General features: G+C 32.7%; 2 protein-coding genes across 5 annotated transcripts; one reads left to right on the top strand and one right to left on the bottom strand.

The window, feature by feature from the left end:
* The first annotated feature begins 1,310 nt into the window (after positions 1–1,310).
* LOC114294418 (WRKY transcription factor SUSIBA2) lies at positions 1,311–10,899 on the top strand. 4 transcript variants are annotated; one of them, XR_014336156.1, is made up of 6 exons: positions 1,311–1,600; positions 4,024–4,971; positions 5,058–5,226; positions 5,318–5,473; positions 7,994–8,318; positions 9,829–10,899. XR_014336156.1 is itself a non-coding variant. In XM_028238553.2 (5 exons), exons 2-5 carry the CDS (start codon positions 4,248–4,250, stop codon positions 8,244–8,246), a joined length of 1,302 nt encoding a protein of 433 aa, XP_028094354.2. In that variant the 5' UTR covers positions 1,311–1,600; positions 4,024–4,247; the 3' UTR covers positions 8,247–8,487. The 4 variants fall into 4 exon arrangements, 2 of the variants coding, with proteins under 2 accessions (XP_028094354.2, XP_028094353.2); XR_014336157.1 differs by having other exon boundaries at positions 9,834–10,899; XM_028238553.2 differs by lacking the exon at positions 9,829–10,899 and having other exon boundaries at positions 7,994–8,487.
* On the bottom strand, positions 10,449–14,589 carry LOC114294417 (scarecrow-like transcription factor PAT1). The gene is made up of 3 exons (XM_028238551.2): positions 14,425–14,589; positions 14,199–14,288; positions 10,449–12,258 (listed from the first exon to the last, which is right to left on the bottom strand). Exon 3 carries the CDS (start codon positions 12,185–12,187, stop codon positions 10,607–10,609), a length of 1,581 nt encoding a protein of 526 aa, XP_028094352.2. The 5' UTR covers positions 12,188–12,258; positions 14,199–14,288; positions 14,425–14,589; the 3' UTR covers positions 10,449–10,606.
* Positions 14,590–21,082: the final 6,493 nt, after the last annotated feature.

The following is a 21,082-nucleotide window of genomic DNA, read 5'->3' on the forward strand; positions in this document are numbered from 1 at the left end:
AGAGGACTTCAAAATTGCGAAGTATAGAGAAACGAAAAATTAAAAGAGGAAGGAGATGGAGAAGGATGATTAAGTGAACAGTCAGGGTGATTGAGTGAACAATCAAACTAACCATTAATTTACCTCTACTCATATGCTTCGAAAAGGAAGTGCATAAAAGTGCAGAAAATTAACCTCCACTCCTATACTTCGAAAATGAAGTGCAAGAAATATAAATGACAAGAAAAATAGAAATCAATTGTCTTTGATTTGAGTTCTCTGGTCCCTTTATAATGTAGCCATGAACGGTTATTTATACGCAAACATTTGTAGGAAAAAACTACGAAAAAACTACCCTATTCTTCCATCTCCTCCATTTCATACTCCATGATCTTCTCTAACTTCCTCCAACCTCTACTTCATGATCTATGTTCTCCTCTTTGTGCTCCATCATCTTTCCACATTTCATGACTCCTCATAACCTTCAAATAAGTAGGAGGGTATCACATGTCCTGTAATTATAATAAATAATAAATAATAATAAAATTACAGATTTATGGTGCCAATAGAAATACTTTGAGATATTTTGTAGAGTTGATATTTATTTATTGATGTTCTTATATTATCTAAAAATAAATAAATAAATAGCTTACTATGTTAAAAATAAAATTTTCTTTCTGTTGTAGATAAATTTTTTTATTTACTTTGTATTTAGAGGAATAGTTTAAGTATTGATTTTTTTTTATATATTATAAAATGCAATTAAACACCACCATCAAATAACTTCATAAACTGCATTAAATATTACCATTATCAGAGCTTCTCATGAAACAATATTAGGTTTTTAGATACACCAATTCACTCAAAATGAAATGATAGGGAAGTTAAGTCTATATTCAACGAGACAAATTATTCATCCCTTAATTTTGCTCCCTTCCAATTTCACTTTCAATGATGTAGAATTGGTGGACCTAAAATGAGAAAGAAAGAAGTGTGAAATCGCTTTATATGAGTTTTACCCACGTTATTAGAGATAGAATTGAGAGCCTCAATTAGGAGACGTCTATATCGTATTAAAAAATTGACACATTCTAGATGAAATTATGAAAATTTTTAAAAAGCCTCAAACATTTTCCTCTCATTAATTGATTGTCATCCGAAAAAAGCAGAATTTAATTAGTAATTTTTTTGAAGAATTCACCTGAAATATATGAAAAAACTTATAATTATAATTATTAATATTAATAAAATTTATAATTATTTTTCATTTGAAATTCCCCAAATTTTGTCTCCGATGAATATTCAACCAACCATATCAAATTGAGTCTCACAACTAATAAATGAATAAAAGGCAAATTGGGCCATGTGTTACACAAAATACTTTACTCAAAGGCAAAAAGCTCAGAGCTTTGACGGCCTCAGTGAGCCAGAGAACAACTTGGTAGCTTTTCTCCGATCCGACACAGCTCCTACAACACTTGTTGTGTGATCCACGCCCCCCTATTATCGGAACAAGAACCGATTCGTGTGTTCAATTGGACTGTGAAATTATTGCTAGGGTTTTTTGTTTTAAGCTTCGATGTTACCTCTTCACTCTCCGTTTCCCCTTTTACCAACTAAGGTTTGAGAATTTCTGCAATTATTTATGTAAGTGGTTATGGTTGCACAGTTTTAGATCTAATTGTCGTGTTCTGGATGATATTTGATTTTATTTCCTGCATTTTCTGATGAATTTGTGGAATTTCGAGTGTCAATTTTGCTTAATTCTAATCGATTCATTGTATTTTTGTCTATGTTTCTGTCACCATGTATGCTTTCTTCAATTTGTGCTACTAATTTTTTTGTCTGTTTGTTTGTTGTCATAATCATAAATATTGTATTGTGTTTGTGTGTGTGTGTGTGTGTGTGTGTGTGTGTTTTTGAGCTCAATTAAGCACTGGAATTGGGATTAATTTTGGAAACTTATGGATAAGAATCATAATTTTGGATACCTATTACTTACTCCTAAAATTAAGACTTTTGTTTGGGTAAATTAAGCAGGCAGTACCTATATTTCGATTTTTGTGTCATTTTGGGCTAAATAATTTTAATTGACTTGATTTTGACTGTGAATTTATAATTTTGTTTCAATTTGGTCAAATTGATTGACATGTTAGTGTTTTTTGGTGGAAAATGTGTACATGAGCAACATGTGGCATACTTTTATAAACAAAATTGTAAATTGTTTTATTCAGTAAGGTAATTTCAACATATTCCTTCAAAAATCATAATTGGATTTTTCAATTGTACTTAATTGACACAAAATCTAAAATTACGGGTTAAAATCGAGCTAATTCAAATTACAGGGATTAAAATGATACAAGCGATAAAATGCAGGATTATTGATGTAATAATTTTCCCTTTTTTGTTTTTGTTTTTGTTTTTTCGTATTGGGAACTTGCTTATTGCTTACTCAGTCACATTGCAAATATTGATGCCTGGATTTAAGGAGTTATGGAAAATTTACTGATTTGTTCCCAAGATCTTCCTCAACCCTCTGTTAAGCAAAAAACATTTTTTTGCATTTTTTGGCGTTTGATACTATGGAAAACGAAAGATGGTCAACAAAACACAATCATAGCTGGACATAAAATGTTTTCCACTTTTAGAAGGCAAAAAACGATTTCCACACTGAAGTTTTACCAATGTTACAATACCACCACTGTCACTCTCACTTTCACCACCACACCACGGCCATGGCCACCACCACCATCATCAACACCATCACCATCACCATCACCATCACCATCACCATCACCATCACTGTCGCTGACACTCCATCATCACGCGCCACCACCAAACATAAAGAAATATTTTCTCCGGAAAACATTTTCTAGAAAGAAAAAAAAAATTATGCTAACTTTTCTAGTATAAAAACAAATTAAAGTAACAAAAAAATGCAATTATATCTACCAACCTCCATTGAATTTATGTGAATTTTTTTTCCGTCCAAACAAATGGAGTGCTAGTATACAAACTTTTGCTTAGTTGTTTACTGTGGGTGGGAACTGAATTTTATTCGATGACCACACGTGGAATTATATCAACCAACCTCCATTAAATAAAAGTTTTCATGAAAAATGTTTAATTTCAAATCATTTTAATTTCCCTCAATTTCAAAAACTAAAATCTGATTTATATTTTTTTGTTTACTAGATTTACTCTGAAGTAGTGTTAATCAGATTAACCTCAAATAGTAAACAAAAAGACTAGATTGACTTCAAAACAGTGAACAAAAAGATTATATTAATCAAATGGTAAGCAAAAAGATTGTTTGACCCCCCGAATTCTATTTTTACATACTTTTTTTAATTCAGCTTGATGGGATGGGGTCACATAAGAAATCCTACCCTGAACTTGTAAGTACATTATATATAGAGTGTTGGTTTTTTTTCCAATTTAATGGGGTCAGGTGACCACCCCAGTATCACACAGCTAGCCCGCCCATGGTTGTGTATTTGAATAGTTCTTGAATTATTCGCTGGAAGTTCCAAATTAAATCTCTTCTTGTGCTAGAGTTTTCATTTTTTACCTTTGGTGGAGATGTTGGGCTTGTTTGGTTTGTTTTTGGGAGAGTTGTTTTTGAAAAAAATTTTGGAGAGAGGGTTTAGAAATTTTTTTGGTTTGTTTGATTGTATATTTTGAAAGTAGTTTTGGAGTTTGGGAGTTTGGGATAACTTGATATTTTGTTGTAATTGAGTAGATGTGTGTGAGAGAAAAAGTGATTGAGAATGAGAGAGGAGAGAGAAAAAGTGATTAATTGATGTGTAAGAGAGAGAAAGTAATTTTGGAAATTTTTTGAGAAAAATCTCAAACCAAACAATTTTTTAGAAATTTTTTTCTAAAACCCATCTCTAAAACTCAAACCAAACATACTCGTTGTCTTCCCTTTGCATGCATTGCTTTCCTCACTCTCAGCTGTTCTCTTTGATTCTCTAAATTTCTCCAAAATCCTGAATTGTTCCACTACTAAATTACAATGCACTGTACTTTGTGTGTCTATAGATTTGCTCAACTGGCTGCATGAGTCGCGAGTTTGAGGCCAATTCTGTCATCGATCAGCTGGACCTTCATCTCCAGCTAAATGTGTGAGAACTGAATCTATCCGTAACTGCTCCAAATTCACATATATACATGGTTACTTTAGGGGAAGCTGCCCAAGATGAAGGTGGGTTCTGATAAATCACAGAAGAGAAAGAATCCAGATTCTACGTCACGATCCAATCAAGATGGGTTCTGATAAATCACAGAAGAGAAAGAACCCAGATTCTACGTCACAATCCAATCAAGAAGGAAACAATCTTTCTGTTTTGCCTAAGCAAGAATTGGGTGAACTGCAGAAGTCTCAGAGCCCCAATGCTGAGGTTTCTGTGTCACAATGCAATGAAGAAGGAAAAACTGAGAAAGTGTTGGAAAATTTGCAGAAGAGACAGAGCACTGATAGTACTAGTAGGGTTCGAACCTCTCACTCTCTAATACCTGAAAAAGTGTCAGATAATTTACAGCAGAAACAGAGCCCTGATACTGGGGTCTGTGACTCACAGCCTAATCAGGAAAAAATCAGTCTTTCTACAATACCTGAGAAAGTGCCAGATAGTTTGCAGTTTACCCTGAGCATTAATACTGGGTCTCATAGGTTACAACGTGATCAAGAAGGAAGGACTCACCCTAGAATACCTGATAAAGCATTGGGAGATGGATATAACTGGCGAAAATATGGGCAAAAACTTGTTAAAGGAAATGAATTTGTTCGGAGCTATTACAGATGTACTCATCCTAATTGCCCAGCAAAAAGACAAGTGGAACGCTCACAAGATGGGCAGATTACAGATACTGTTTATCTGGGGAAGCATGATCATCCTAAACCTCAACCTGGTCCCCCGATAGCTGTTGGCTTTGTACCACCCATCCAAGCAAAAAGACAAGACGAGCGTCCTTTAGCTACTGTAGAGGGTAAGAAATAAACATTATTGCTGATTTTTGGCTTTGAAACTCCACGCATAAATTGATTGACTTCTTTGGTGACCTCTTATTTAAAGATAAGACATCCAATGCACATGGTCTGAAGTCTCACCATGCCAAACCAATGGAAACCGCTCGGCTTCCTACTAATGCAGTAACTGATGATGCCGTGGAAAGTGCAATTTCACAACGTAATAGAACAAGAGAAGAGAGTGATCACAGAGGCGATGTGGATTCAAAGAGACAGTATGTCAAAATACAAGCTTTTGAATTTTGTTCTCTGTTGGTATTTCCATGGGCTAACCCTTCATCAGTTACCATAAAAATATTGCAACAGGAAGAGAGACATTTGTAGCATTGACGAGACTCTGGTTGATAAGCCACATGGTGAACCAAGGGTTGTTCAAACTAGGAGTGAGGTTGATTTTGTGAATGATGGCTACCGCTGGCGCAAGTACGGACAGAAAATGGTAAAAGGCAATCCAAATCCAAGGTATATTTAATCATACTAATTCTGATAATCAGTAACAGAAAATTTACCTGTTAAGCTTTCCTCTGTACCTTTGTTGCGTCTTCTGCTTGTTAAAATATGTTCTGACCTAAGAAACACGACACTTCTAAGAAAGCAGCGTGTCATGTCTGACTCCGTTCAGACACTGGCACGACACTCACGGGACACTTCTTGACCCTTGTCAAACACACCTCAAAAGTATGTTCCACTATGTAACTTTTTTTTTTTTTTTCCCCCCTCTAAACTCAAACACAATTTAAGCACTTTGAGAACACATGCTAGTTTGAATAAAACAACTTAAAATCCAATGATAAAAGAAAAACAATGTAAATTTATACTTATTTTTCTTTTTTACAGTGTAGAAATTAGTGTTACATATTATTGGTATTGTATTGGAATTAAATAGCATTGTATATGACATAATAATGTTTATCCTTATGTCGGTGTCATGTCACGTGTCCGTGCTTCTTAGGTTTTGACAATGTGATCGTCAGTAACTGTTACAGAGTATAATTGTCTCTTGAAAGGTCTAAACATTGGGCTGATTATAGAAATGGACAGAGATTTGCACTTAATCTTTCTAACTTCTATGCTTAGCTTCACGGCTCGCTCGCTGTCCTCCAGGGCTTTTGGTAAATTATTGAATTATGCTTATTTTTGTATGTTTATTTTTGGTTAAAGACTTGGTAGAGTTTACCTAAACCTCATAATGGGGATTGTGAGTGGTGAGTGGTGCACCGCAATATATCCGCTATCTATCTACAGCCCATATATCAGAAAATTAGATGAGGCCGTGATGTCAAGAAATTATCAATTTTTAGTGGTTCATGGAATTTAGAGGTTATTATAATTATGATTTTAAAAATGTGGTTGACTATGTTTCGTTTCTCTGAGTTGGAGTTTTAGACCACTATACAGCTATCATAATTAGCATTATAAATGAACCTTCTAAGTTGATTATCAAGCAGGGCTAGTCTAGTGGTGGGGTCAACGATGCACTCGTCTCGGCTCTTAGGTCCTGGCTCTACTCATAATGTTTGCTGGACAGTCTTGTAGCCCAATAACAGGAATAGTGGTTTTAGTAGTTCCTTAATACCTTAATACTAATCTGTTTATTGTCAAAAAAAGCCTTTAACTGGTTAACACACAAAAACCAGACAGGCCAGCGAAGGAGAAATTGTAGCGAGGAGCTATTAAGGAGTGACTTTGTTGAAGCTTCAAAAGTAGAGCTAAAGCTTGTGATGACTTCAAGCGAATTCCACATCTGTGCCAAGAAAGACAAAATAATATGCATTCAGTAAATGACAAAAATTTTTTTCTATGTCGGGCAACATGCTATAAGATTCGTTGTGTGGTTGTGCAGGACTCTGGGCTAGCTGTTATGATATGCTCATGACAACAAAAGCGATCCTCATATATATAATAATGTTTGTAAACCGTAGACCATGGCTCAACTGAAAGGACGGTTGACCTGTGCTGAATATTTCTATTCATTGTTGGAGATAAGATTATATTTTCAAAGATATTATAAGATATAGAAGATATGAGAATATATAGAGATCTCATGATTTGTGCATATTATGATTCTTTTGTATGTTTCAAACAAGGCAATTGGAACCTGCTTATGGTCTGGAAAACCATTACAAATGGACTATCAGGGTTTGTCTGTTTAATCAATGATCTTGTAACTTTTTTTTTCTCCTCTAATTTCACAATGGTTGGGCTTTCTTTTTCATCTCTTTAATTGTTCTTTCATGAGCTCTACGATTCATGTAAGTTTATATGTGTCATGTAAGTTTGCAGAACTCCAGCAAACTTCTTTCTCTTTCTAGACTTCTAACTCTTTTATGATATATATATGTATATTTTTGTGATTTAATCTAGTATTTTTTTGAACAAAGATTTAATCTAGTATCTTCCTCCTTTTTGAAGTATTTGCACCAGACTCCATACTTTTATCGAAGTCAATTTATTCCCCTGGAAATATGAAATGTCTTAAAAGTGATCCAATTATTATGCGATCTCTACAAATTTGTAAGATTTTCTCTCATTCTAAGTTTTTAAATTTTATAAAATCAAAGGGCATTGCTTTGTGCAGTGATAAAAAAGCATGGCCAGGTATCAAAATTTGGGTTTGGTCCAAAGTCAGTCACTTTGTAGAAATAATGCATGTTAGGTTCGTATTTGCACACCAACACTAAAGAATGGTCCTTGTCATCATGATGAATATTTGTTTTTGGTCTGGGATTCAAAAGCATTGATGTCTATGGTCCTAGGCCCCGAGAGACCTTTAGCGCCTTAGTGCGCCTTGAGCCTTTAAAAACACTGATCACATCATTTGGTATTAATTGAAAAATTAATCACTGTATTATGACTCTACTCATTGTGTGCAGTTGTGCAAGTTTTTGATGATTCCAAACAGATTTCTTATTTCACACATATATACCCAAAAAAAAAAACTTGTCATTTCTTGCTTACTGTATTTCTGTTCATGTGCTGTAGGAGTTACTACAGGTGCTCAAACGGTGGTTGCCCGGTGAAGAAACATGTGGAGAGGGCATCCCATGATCCAAAAATGGTCATTACCACATATGAGGGACAACATGACCATGACATTCCCCTTGCTAGGACGGTAACCCCTAATACAGCAGGAACGAATACTAATATAACAGCCCTCAATGGTGAGTCAAGATCTACACCAGAGGAAAAAAACACGGTTGGTCTTGAAGTGGCGGTTCATATTAGTGCAAACTGAGGTTACAAGTAGTTGATGAAGAATTGTCACATGTGCAAGCTCTCAGCAATGGTGTTGATTAGCCCAGACCAGGTGTGTACATAAGAATTGTATTTCATCTTCTTCCTCTTCTTTAATTTTTTCCCCGTTTTTTGAACTCTGACTTGAATCAGGCCTCTGATGAATGGTAACAAGTGGGAAAACCTTTAATGGGTGTAAAAATTGTTCTAGAAATAAAAATGTAGATGATGTGCATTTGTAAGTTCTACTTTCTTAAGCTCTTTAGGCTGTTTCATGTTTACTGCAATTTTGGGAATAATCATCTTCATGTTAACGAGGAATCTTGTTCCATGATCAGTAAATATTTGAGCTTTTAACATTCTTGTGTAATATGAATTTTTTTAAATTCAATTTTTTTGATCAGTGATGACTAGTATATTAATGCTGTGTTTGGTTGGGGGATTTGAGGAGGGATTTGGAAAGAAAAAGAAAAAAGGTGTGTGAAACTATGTGAAATATAGACATGATTTATTCACATTTCATCTACTTTTTCCATTTCCCTTTCCAAATTCCTCTCCAAATCTCCCAACCAAACACAGCATAAGGCTATGTTTGAATTTTGGATTTGATAATGAAATACTAATATACCATCATTCTTGAATCACAAGTGTCTGGGTTCTATGAAGCATGTATGCTTCTAGAAGGGATTAGATACCGATACTCCTTTGTATACTTGTGGATTTTCAAGTATCGGATACTTGTTCATAATTAATATCGGACACTTTTTATTAATTAATTTTTCATTTATTTTTAAGTATCAAATACTTTTAAGTTATAATAGAATTTTTATAAAATTATAATTGTAGCATTTCTTGCAAAGCATTATAAATAATTGTATAGATAAATGTAATAATATATTTTTTAATATTTTACTGCATTGATAAGAAAAACATAGATAATACCCACAATTTCTGAATTTGTTGAATTAACGTGTCATGTTGTGTTTTGTTTCATGACAAACGCTCATTGAAATATTTGGATCATTGAAATATTTGTAAGACTTGTAGAAATCATAAAATGTAAATTAGTTTCTAGTTTAAATTAATATCCAATACTCAAAAGACTAATATTTTGTATTAAAAAATTGTATTAGTGATTTCTCAACAATCTTGCACAACCACAGGCTGGTTGGCCTGGTGGGTGACCACTGAGGTTTGGAGGTTTACTTTCTCTCAAATCTCAAGTTTGAATCTCCTCGCCAGCAAACCCATACCTTGGGGCTACGGACCATAGTGCATAAGTCCTGTTTTGCAAGGCTTATTTGGACTGTAGGGATTTAGTCCGATGCACATAAGTTGGCCAAAGATAATCTACAAAACCCAAAAAAAAAAAGTCCTGCACTTGTGCAGCTCATTACTAAAAATTAAAATTATATTATTATTTACAAACATATTCTGGCTGTGTCCTATTATCCTATCGTCATATCCATATTTTATCTATATCCTATTGGCATATTCTATTATCCTATCGTCATATCCGTATTTTATCTATATCCTATTGGCGTATTCATGTTGTATCCATATCTTGTATCTGTCTTTTCTAGTCTAGGTTGCAGCAGCTGCCAGGTGGAAATGTTGCAAGGAAAATTTTTAGCTTTTTAGAATCATAGAAAATGATGGAAGATTTCTTACAACTCATCTTTTTACAAGGACTGACACACATGGACTACTTGCACATGACTTTCCTTCCATAAGAGAGTCCTTTTCTATCTACTTGATGGGCTTCTAGTCAATGTATTGCAGAGGGATATAAGGATAGCAGATTATGTGGACTTCATTAGTAAACTGTCATCATTGTTGAGTTCTACAGATCAGAATTGGGCTCAGCATATGAAAGAAAAACAGTACATTCCATACCAAACAATTAGCTTGTATAAATTCATTATCTAATTTGCAGTAATACACAAACTGGCTCTGAAAACTCAACATTCACTAGGAGAGCATTCATTTTCTGCCAAGTGCATGATTGCTCAAATCGAAGGCTGTGTTTGGTCTGCAGATAGGATAAGGCGAAGTAAGATGTCCCAATGAGGGTATTTTAGCCATTTTGCTATGAAGTCGGATAAGTTGTCCCACTATCCCTGGGATAAGGAACAAAATTATCCCACATATGTGAGATAAAAGGACCCCAAATAATGTGGATGAGGCTACATAAAAGACGATCTCAAAGTAAGTAGCTGATTTTGATTGATTAAAGGCGCACACAGCCAAGGGAACCTATTCTTGTGAACTATTTTAGTAGCCGACACATAAAAATTAAAGGTTCTACCTCAGCTTTCTGTCTCAAATCCATAGAAAAAAAGTACATCAATGCCCAGTTTTCTACTCCCAAGCACAAGAAGCTACCAAATCTCTTTTCATCCAACCAAGATACAAAGCTCCATCTCTCTCTTCAAGTCTGTATTTGTCACAGTAGTTGACTAGCAATGTTTTGATGGTAGCATTTACCAAAGAGCTCAAAGGGTATGGTTTAAACCCTGCCATTCTGAACCTTGACTTCCACTTCCCAAGAAGCTCATGCCGTTCCACCCTCTCTGTCCCCTCGCATGCTATCACATTCACAACATCCCGTGCCAGGCAATGCTGCTCGACATTGATTCGCTCTTTATGTTCCCTTGGAAGTGTCACATCAATTGATTCGAACATCGCCGTATAGTAATCCAATGCTTCTAGGAACCGAGGAAAGAATGCAGCGGTGTTCGTGTTTGATTCCTGCTCGACTAGGGTCACCACTTTTGGGGACAAGCTCTTAACAAGCCTCAAAAGCCGGTCCCTATGGTTCTGAGTACTCACGCTCTCATCCGGCATGTGGTGGAGCATGAATGCGAAATTCACGGCAAGAGCCTCCCCGGGTCGAATCCCGAGATTCTCAAGCTCAACTTCACAACCCGACATGGCTGCGCCATGGAACTCAAATGGCACCTTAAATGACTTGGCAAGCCTAGTTAGCCTGTGTCCCACTATGTTCATTCCTCCTCCACGTGCGTAAGCTGATGTGGAATCATCGATACCTGTAATACGGATGTGTGGTGGCCCACCGGGCCGGGCTGCAAAAGCTTGGATTAGAGTCACCCACTGACTCCCCTGAGCGATTTGGAAGTCGATGATGTGAACCCTATTTTCATCCTTCATTGCCTCTGCAATGGCACCATTAGCAGACATGTATCCAAACTTGAAGTAAGGGCAAACCTCATAGAGAATATGCATGTAGGAGAGAAGATCTGTGCTTGCCGGTTCTTTGCATCGCAAGGATTTGTAGATCAAACTCCCCGAAGAGGCCAATCTTGCGACAAGCCCTTCCAACATGTACGCTCCTAAACGTTGAATCGGTTCACCAGACACTGACACCATTTGGCGTAACTCAGCCATCAACCATTGTGAAGTCAACATGTCATTTTCTGATACCGCTTTTGCACATGCGATGAGAATTTGTTTCAAGTCCCTTTTGGGGATAGCTTCCATCATTTGTCTCCAGCTTTCTATCTTTGGCGAGGCTATTTCATAACTGTCGAGTTTATCAGAATCAGGCCCGAGCATTACGGTTTCCAATTCACGTAGCTTGTACCTAAATTCATTGACATCGTCAGTTACGCAAGACCCACTTACAGGGGACCCATAGTTATTGTCTTGCTGTGACATGGGACTTCCATTGGGTGAGAAACTGGCGGTTGATGGTGAATTGTAAACAGTGTAACAACTGGTTGGTGAGGATGACTCGAGGGTACAGTACTTTTCAAGGGAAGTTTGAATCAAGGAGTGACTTCCGTGGCTGCTGTTACTATAGCATAACTGGTGGTCCAAAGCTTGACATTGAGGCAAAGAATAGGCCTCAACGTCTTGCATTGGCTCATAGTATAATGCGTTGGACATGACGGATCTTGTGTGTTGTTGTGAAGATTGCATCAAAGAGGCTGCCTGGCCGAATACTAGTCAAGGAATATCTGATGTACTCTTTTTCCTTGATTGACTGCTATCTGAAATTGACAAAACGAGACAATATCAAAGATTTGATACCTTACCAAGGAAGTTGGAATTCATGGCTTCAATTCTGGAAGGTTTTGATTTTCCTTAGAAAAAAAAGCAGATGAACAATTGACAACAAGAGCATCCAAAGTTAGAGAATCAGCAAATCCAGAATTTGAATTTCCAGTATCCTATGTTACATGGACTCAGGTGGAGTGTTGGGCGGGTACGTGTCCAACTGTCATATCCATCTAACTTTCATGTCCAATGACAATAGGGCACGACTGGATTTCATATTTCTTAAATACTTTCTTTACGGATTAAATAGGAGTTTTATGCATACTTATACATAAACTTGACTACTTACGCATACTCAAAGAGTGCATGACGAACTAAGCATACGCTACAAATCTCATACCATTATTTTAAGTACTGAGTGTCTGACACGGGTACTAAACGACTGGAGAAGAGTGCATGTAACATAAAGGGTATCTCATACTACGCAAACATAATTACAATGAAAATTCTAGTTTCCTATGCTGGATTTCCATTTGTAGGTGGAAATTAGATGCTTTTAAAGCCCAAATGCGACCTCTTATAAAAAATTGTTATTTCAGTTTTACATCATTAAACTAACTTTCCATCTTCAGAGATCAACAAAGAAATTGGAAGTGATCAGTGCGTGCAAGAAGCAAAGCATATCAGAAAAAAAGAAAAAAGAAAAAAAAAGAGAGTTCAACATGAGTCTGATGAGAGATCAAAGGAAGATTTCTACAACAAATTGACAACTTCAAACCATCCAGTTCCCTACTTTAATCACAGTACACACTTTCCCATTTCTTTTTTGTCAAATGAGGAGCAATCTCAATCTCAGCAACTTTCATAAGTCATAACCAAATATTAAATCATTTTTTATTTTATTTTTTTAATTTTGATTTAAAAGAAGAGATCGCATGCTGCAATTATTAATTTGATCTCCTATGTCCTTTTTCAATAATAATACAAAAATAAAATAAAATAAGCATACCACCGCGGAATTACCACTCCAAATTCTAATCTAATTGAATAAGACTTTCAACATCATCAAGTCTTAAAAAGTATTACAAGTCATTGTCTCAATCAGCCAACAATTTCAAACCAAACAACTGGGGGAGAGGGACTAGTAGGTCAAGAGTTCGAAAATAAACACCAAAAATATATATTTTTGCACAAAAAAGAAAATAATATGAAAATGATTAGTATTTTTGATTTTTTTAATTATTTTTTCAAAAAAAAAAAAACTGATTCAGAAATCGAAACCAAACAAATTCAAGAGAATGGCAAAATAACCCGACCCGATTGTATTTGACCAAATCCGATTCTAATAGAAAATGTTTTAAGAGAGCATTGATGCAGTAGGGTCGAGTACAAGGTAGGTAGGTTAAAACTGTCAAGATTTGGTATTGTATGTAGTTGAGCTTAAAATGAATAATTCGCACGAAAAATCCGACCCGTTGTCATAATATCAGGAACATGTAATGTAATTGGGCATTCCAGTAAAATACTCTTCAATTTTTTCAACATCAATTGAACATATTATCAACACCCTTATGGAAAAAGTCAAAGGTGGAACCACATTAGGCTGACAAGAACATAGTCCAAAACTGTAAAATAAAGACCAAAGGCTCAACTTTAAATACCACATCAGATAAAATTAATTACAGAATAAACTTCATTAAATCCCATTTTCTTAGTTTCATTTCCACCAACACTTAATACCCACTACACAAACAGAGATTGCAACTTTACCAACAAATGAACAAGCTCATAATCAAATCATATACTTGAATTGAACAAAAACTCTCAAACAGAAATAAACATCAAACAGAACAAAAACACAAACACAAAAGTAAACCTTCAATTCAAGTCATCATGAGAGAGAGAGAGAGAGATGAATGTAAAGGAGACCCACCTTCCACAGATCTATCACCAACCCATTTTCAGAAACTTGATAATCTCCATGAAATTTTAGCTCAGAGCTCAAGATTTTGCCAAGAAAGTCCTGAATTGATACCAAATTATCACAAAAACTACCCCTTAAAACAGAGTTTGCAAAGCAGCAACTAGAAAATAACTATGGAGTTGAGAATAATTTCATTTTTCAAATAACAAATGGATAGTCGGTTCAACAAACCCACTCTAATCGACGAATCTCAAGATTCCATATTCCATTCCGAACCAGAGTTGGAGAGAGAGAGAGAGAGAGGAGCATAGAGGCCTATGTGAAAGTGAAGCACCTGTGCATTATAAAAAGATTAGTTTAGCCTAAAGCCCTTCAATTTTCCTCAAAATACATTACTGCCACTGAGTTTCATTATTGAAAATGTTAATATTAGCATCTTAGTTTTATCTAAAAGGAGTTTTCTTAAGTGTGCAAGTGCACACCATGTGCCACTTACACAAAAAGTGTAAGTGTAAGGTGTAAGTATAAGTATAAGGTGTAAGTGTAAGGTGTAAGGTGTAAGTGGATTGCACATGGTGTGCAATCTCAAAAAAGGTGTAAGTGTAAGGTTTAATTTTTTACAAAAGGTGTAAGTGTAAGGTGTAAGTGTAAGGTATAAGGTGTAAGGTATAAGTTGCACACCATAACCAAACCCTATCTAAAAATACCATCGCATTAATTTTTTTTTATAAAAAATAGTTACCATTGTGGCCTCATTTGGTACATTGGTTAAAACTCAGTTTTTAACTTTTAATCTATTTTGAGTCATATCTATTTTCATATTTTTTTATATATAAAAAATAAAAAATAAAAAAATTAACTTTTAATAAACTTTTCAAAACACCCTATAAAATATGAGTAGTATGATCTATGACATTAATATTGTAAAATGTAATATTAAATTAAGTATAAAATAAGAATAATTCTTAGTATATAAAATTTGATCACAAAATTAAATAGAATTCGTTAAGAGCCGTGCTTCAGACCCCCAGTGGGGGTCGCACCCCTAGTGACGTGGTAGCATGGGGTTGGTGGAAAACATTAAAAAAAAAAAAATAGTTTTTTTTTTTTGGACCAATCACACGCGACCCCCAGTATCCCCACTGGGGTCCGAAGCTTTTTCCAATTTTTTAACATGGGATGAATCCCGCCAAATGTCTAAGTTCTGATTGAGTGTGTTTGTTTTGAGAGATTATTCCATGGGATTGGACTATTAGTCATAGTCCATTGTTTGATTAAATTTTTTTGCTCCGAATTAATAGCCTCTCTGGGCTATTAATCCCTCATATGAGGGATTATTGCATCCTAGGTCCCTCATATGAGGGATTATTGCATCCTAGGGGGAGGGGTGGGTTTATTTCCATTAGATTGGTATCCCATGTGACTAATGTGTGAAATGTTCATTTTACCCTCATGCTATTACTTAATAAACAATTGAAAAATGATAAAATAGTCTTTTGAACATTTATAAATTATTTTTTTAGTATTGTTAATTTAAAATTATATATTAAATAAAAAATATAAATTATAAATCAAATTTAATTAAAAATAATAAATTAAAAATTATGGCCTTATAACTTTTTTAGTGTTGTTAATTTAAAATCATATATTAAATAAAAAAAATAAAAAATATAAATTATAAATTAAATTTTTTTAGTGTTGTTAAAAAATTAAATTTATATATTAAATAAAATTATTTTTTTAGTGTTATTAATTTAAAATTATATATTAAATAAAAAATATAAATTATAAATTTAATTTAATTGAAAATAATAAATTAAAAATTATGGCCTTGTAAATTAAAAAATTTAGTGTTGTTAAATTATAAATTATAAATTACAAGGACAAAATAGTCTTTTGAATATTTATTCTTATCCAGTCCGTCCAACCAAATATTAAATTTACTAAAAATAGTCCAATTCAGACATCTAATCTCATGACTAAACAAACATAGGATACAAATTCAGTTCAACCAAATAGTCTGGGGATAATATATCCCAGGACTAACAGTCTGATGGATTACAATTCTTCTTATCCAGTCCGTCCAAACAAACACACCCATTGTATAAGACAATTATATTTGGTTGTATAATTGAATTTTGTTCATATGGAGGAATTGATAAAAGAAGGTAAATGTAGGCCATGAATCCTCCTACCATGATGTACCAAATTTTTTTTTTGGGTATTATAAAATAGATTATTTTTGTTTTTAAAAATAAATAATATATATATATATATATATAATGTTATTTATATATTATTTTTATTCACAGTTTTTTGAGAATTTAGAAAATAATTTAAAGCTGTTTTTCTTAAAATAGAGATTTTTTTTTTAAATCACTGAAAATAATTTTTACAGATAAAATTTTTAAACAATTTTTATTGTAAATTTTTATTTTTTGTTAAAAAATATTTTCCAAAACAAAGCCAAACAATTAGTAGTTTGTGAGATCTTGTGGATACAAGCTAGGAGTAGTTCTAGATACATTTTCAAAATTTATCTTAATACTCACCTCCCTCGCATATGTTAGGGCCACTACACTGTCATATCACGAAGATGGGTGCAAAGCAAAATTTGGAAATTACATTTAAAAACAGAGTGGTGTTATGGTGTGCAACCCCTTAAGGTTGCACACCATATGCAACCAACACAAAGGGTGTAAATGGAAAGTGTAAATATAAAACAGGACAACAAACAGAAAGGCGTAAGTGTAAGGTGTAAGTTGCACACTTAAGAAAAGTTTTTAAAAACACTCATATATAACATATATTAATGGCATTTGAGTGCGAAAGTTTCTCATCACACCCTCCATGTAAAATTATGATTTTTAATGAGTAAATTCTTATTGAAAGACGAGTGAGCGTATTTTAAAAATATTCATAGCATATTGTGATTTTATATTTATTTTTTACATCTTCTTTTACTCCTATTCGTTAGAGAATAATTCTCTATCATCTTGTTTGATTATTGGGATCTGATATAAAGGTTTAGGAAGACGTGTAATATTTGGAGATATATGATGAGATATAATATGTTTAAAATATGAGCTGAATTATATATATATATTGTGTCATTATTTTTATTATGTTTAATTATGAGAGAATATAATATGGGATAAGAAGAGATTATTTACTTTTAACTTCTAGGTATAAATGCTAAATCTAATATGGTAGTGGAGGATATGCAGTACCATTGGGAGAGGCACAACAGGGTAGTCTTGTGTGGCTCTATGAAGACGTACTCCAAGCTTATTTTAATGATCTGAATCGTTATATTATAAGGTTCGTCAAATATATTATTTATGAAAAAAATTAAATTAATCAGACATATATGACTCTATGATCAAGTCCTAACTATTTTAAAATAAATTATCAAAATTATGTTAATTGTTTATCTATCTATACTATATATTAAGCAAAATGAGGCTTTTAATCCACAAGCCTTGTGGGAGCTCTAATATGCTAATTCTAATTTTTTAATTTTTTGTTTAAAAAAAAAAATTAATCTCAGCATTTATTAACTTCTCTCAACCCACAAGACTTTTTAACTTCTCTCATAATTGCTACAGTACATTTTCCAAAACAAATAATTTGTATATTAAAAACAATTTAAAACAAATATCTATATCTATATCTATATCTATCTATTTATTTATATTTATCTCTAACCTACAAGTTTTGTGGGAGTTCTAATATTTGAACCTTAATCTCTTAATTTTTTTGATTTTTTTTTTGAAAAAAAAAAACTTAGCAATTATTAAATTCTTTCAAATCTTTTTAACTTCTTCAACACACACTCTTTTTAACTTTTCACATACCTATTGTAAACAGTGAGCCTCTTTTTTATTTTCTCCTTCTTGATTTCTCACTTCTACACTTTCAACTTCAGTGATCACGTATGCAAACAGTAAATCTTCTTTTTGTTTTCTCCTTCATGACTTTTCCTTTTGTTTACTCTTTTAATATTGTAATTAGATAGCGCATAAAAATATTTGTGATTTTTCTAGCTAATAAAAAAATTATAATTTGATTTTTTAATATGATTGAAATTAGATAAATATAAACCATCACAAAAAGAAAAATGTAATTAGAATTAGTTGAATGATTCTTTTTTTTTTATATAAATGTGATTGTAGTTAGTTTAATAGTTCTTTTTTTTCATTTATTTATTTTATTATGGGAAAAATATGATGTGATTGTAGTTTGTTCAATGACTTTTTTTTTTAATATGATTGTTGTAGTTAGTTCAATGGTTTTTTTTTAATGTTATTTAATCTTTTTATTTACTATTTTAATTTTATTTTTAATATGATTGAAGTTAAATAAACATAAACACTCACAAAGAAAAAAATGTGATTGTAGTTTGTTCACTGACTCTTTTTTTTAATATGATTGTTGTAGTTAGTTCAATGGTTTTTTTTAATGTTATTTAATCTTTTTATTTATTATTTTAATTTTATTTTTAATATGATTGAAGTTAGATAAACATAAACACCCACGAAGAAAAAAAATGATTGTAGTTTGTTCAATGGTTCTATTTTTTTAATGTGATTGTAGTTAGTCAATGGTTCTTTTTTGTATTTATTTATTTTTTTATTATGAGAAAAATGTGATGTGATTGTAGTTTGTTCAATGGTTCTTTTTTTTAATGTGATTTAATCTTTTATTTACTGCTTTAATGGTTTTTCTTTACAATTATTTATGAAAAAATATTTGTGATTTGATTTGATTTTTTTCTGATCTGATTTTTAAAGTACCAATTATTGATAATGATTAGATTATATTTTGAAAAAAAAATTGTAATTGATTTTTTTAACTCATTGTGTTTTTGAAAAAAAATTATTGTGTTTTTTTAACTATCAATTCACTTAATTTGTGATTTGATTTTTAATTCACTGTGTTTTTTGAAAAACAAAATGGATTGTACTCATTAAGGTCACATAATATACCAATTATTGATGATGATTAAATTGTATTTTCACTCAAAAAAAATTGTAATTGATCTTTTTAACTCACTATGTTTTTTGGAAATAAATTATGAAAAATGGGTGGGTGCTCGAATTTCGTGGGTCGAATTCGAAGAGAGGGAGAGAAGAGAGGAGAAGGAGAAGAGAGGGAGCCGGGGTGCTGGTTCTGCCGACGTCCTCGTCACCTCGCCGTCCTCGCCGCAGCTCCGCCTCTGCCTCTGCCTCGCCGCCACACCTCCGCCCCTGCCTCAGCCCCGAGTTTGTTGGCCCCCTCCCCTCCCCTTCCCCTCCTTCTCTTCCTCCCCTCCCCTCGTCTTCTTCTTCCTTCTGCTGAAAAAAAAAATAAAAAAAATACAAAGATCAAAACGACGTCGTTTTGATCTTTCAACCCATTCGACCCACGAATTTTCGAGCTACCAACCGGGGTTGATAAATTATTGTGTTTTTTAATTATCAATTGACTTAATTTGTGGTTGATTTTTTTAATTATTGATGATAATTAGATAGCATTAAAAAAATTGTGATTTGTATGATTGAAGTTATCTCATTTTGTTTATAATTTTATTTTTTAATATGATTGAAGTTAACTTACAAAAAGAAAAATGTTATTGTAGTTTATTCAATGGCTATAAATAATATTTTTATTTACTATTTTAATGGTTCTTTTTTTCAATTATTATTTTTTTATTATGAGAAAAATATGATTGTAGTTAGATAGCATTAAAAAAATTGTGATTTGTATGATTGAAGTTATCTCATTTTGTTTATAATTTGATTTTTTTAATACGATTGAAGTTAGATAAACATAAACACTTACAAAAAGAAAAATGTGATTATCGTTTGTTCAATGCTACTAAATAATCTTTTTATTTACTATTTTAATGGTCCTTTTTTTGAATTATTATTTTTATTATGAAAAAAATGTGATTGTAGTTAGATAGCATTAAAAAAAATGTGATTTGTAGGATTGAGTTATCTCCTTTTGTTTATAATTTAATTTTTTAATATGATTGAAGTTAGATAAACGTAAACACTCAAGGGTTTTTTTTAAGGAAAATAGGGTTTTTAACCCCAAGACTTGTGGGAGCTTCAATATCTCAATTTGAATTTTCTAAATTTTTTATTAAAAAAAAAAAACTCAGCATTTATTGGTTTAGTCAAAATCTCCTGATCAGCATTTATTAACTTTTTTCAATACACATGCCTGCATTTATTGATTTGGTCAAAATCTCCTGATCAACATTTAAAATCCCTTCATACAAATAATTATAGATACAATCTGTGTATAGTTATTGCAGTACAATTTTCAACTTTTCTCATATACTACGGTTAGTGATAACATTGTTAAATTATTTTTATAAAAGATCTTAAAAAACATAATTTATATATTAAAAAAAATATAAAATAAATATAAATATCTATAATTATCACGTACATAGTACGAATGATAGGCTAATTTATTTTTAAAACAAATGTGATCTTCTTTTGAAATTATAAATATTTAATTAATTTAATTTTTTCTTAAATAATCTACTCAATAAATTTTACAATATAAACATAGGTCTCACGGCATCGTGTTGTGCCTTATTGGCAACATGCACACCTTCCACCATTAAGGGAGTAGTATTGCATATCCACTACCTTTGAGGGGGATGTTGGGATCTTTTATATTTGGAGAAATCTTACGTCAGATATAGCGAAACGAAAAAACATGTAAATTTCACATTATATAATATCCGATCACCTTCTTATATTCCCTAAACAAACAGGGTTTATGTGTGTGAAAAATCGATTTCAAGAATTTTAAGGGTACATTTGAAATCAACCCATGACATAGAGAAGTTTTAAATATATCTATTTAATTTCTCTTATATTCATTACATAATA

Source organism: Camellia sinensis, chromosome 7 (assembly GCF_055761805.1).
Source record: "Camellia sinensis isolate YWXY chromosome 7, ASM5576180v1, whole genome shotgun sequence".
NCBI lineage: Eukaryota > Viridiplantae > Streptophyta > Magnoliopsida > Ericales > Theaceae > Camellia > Camellia sinensis.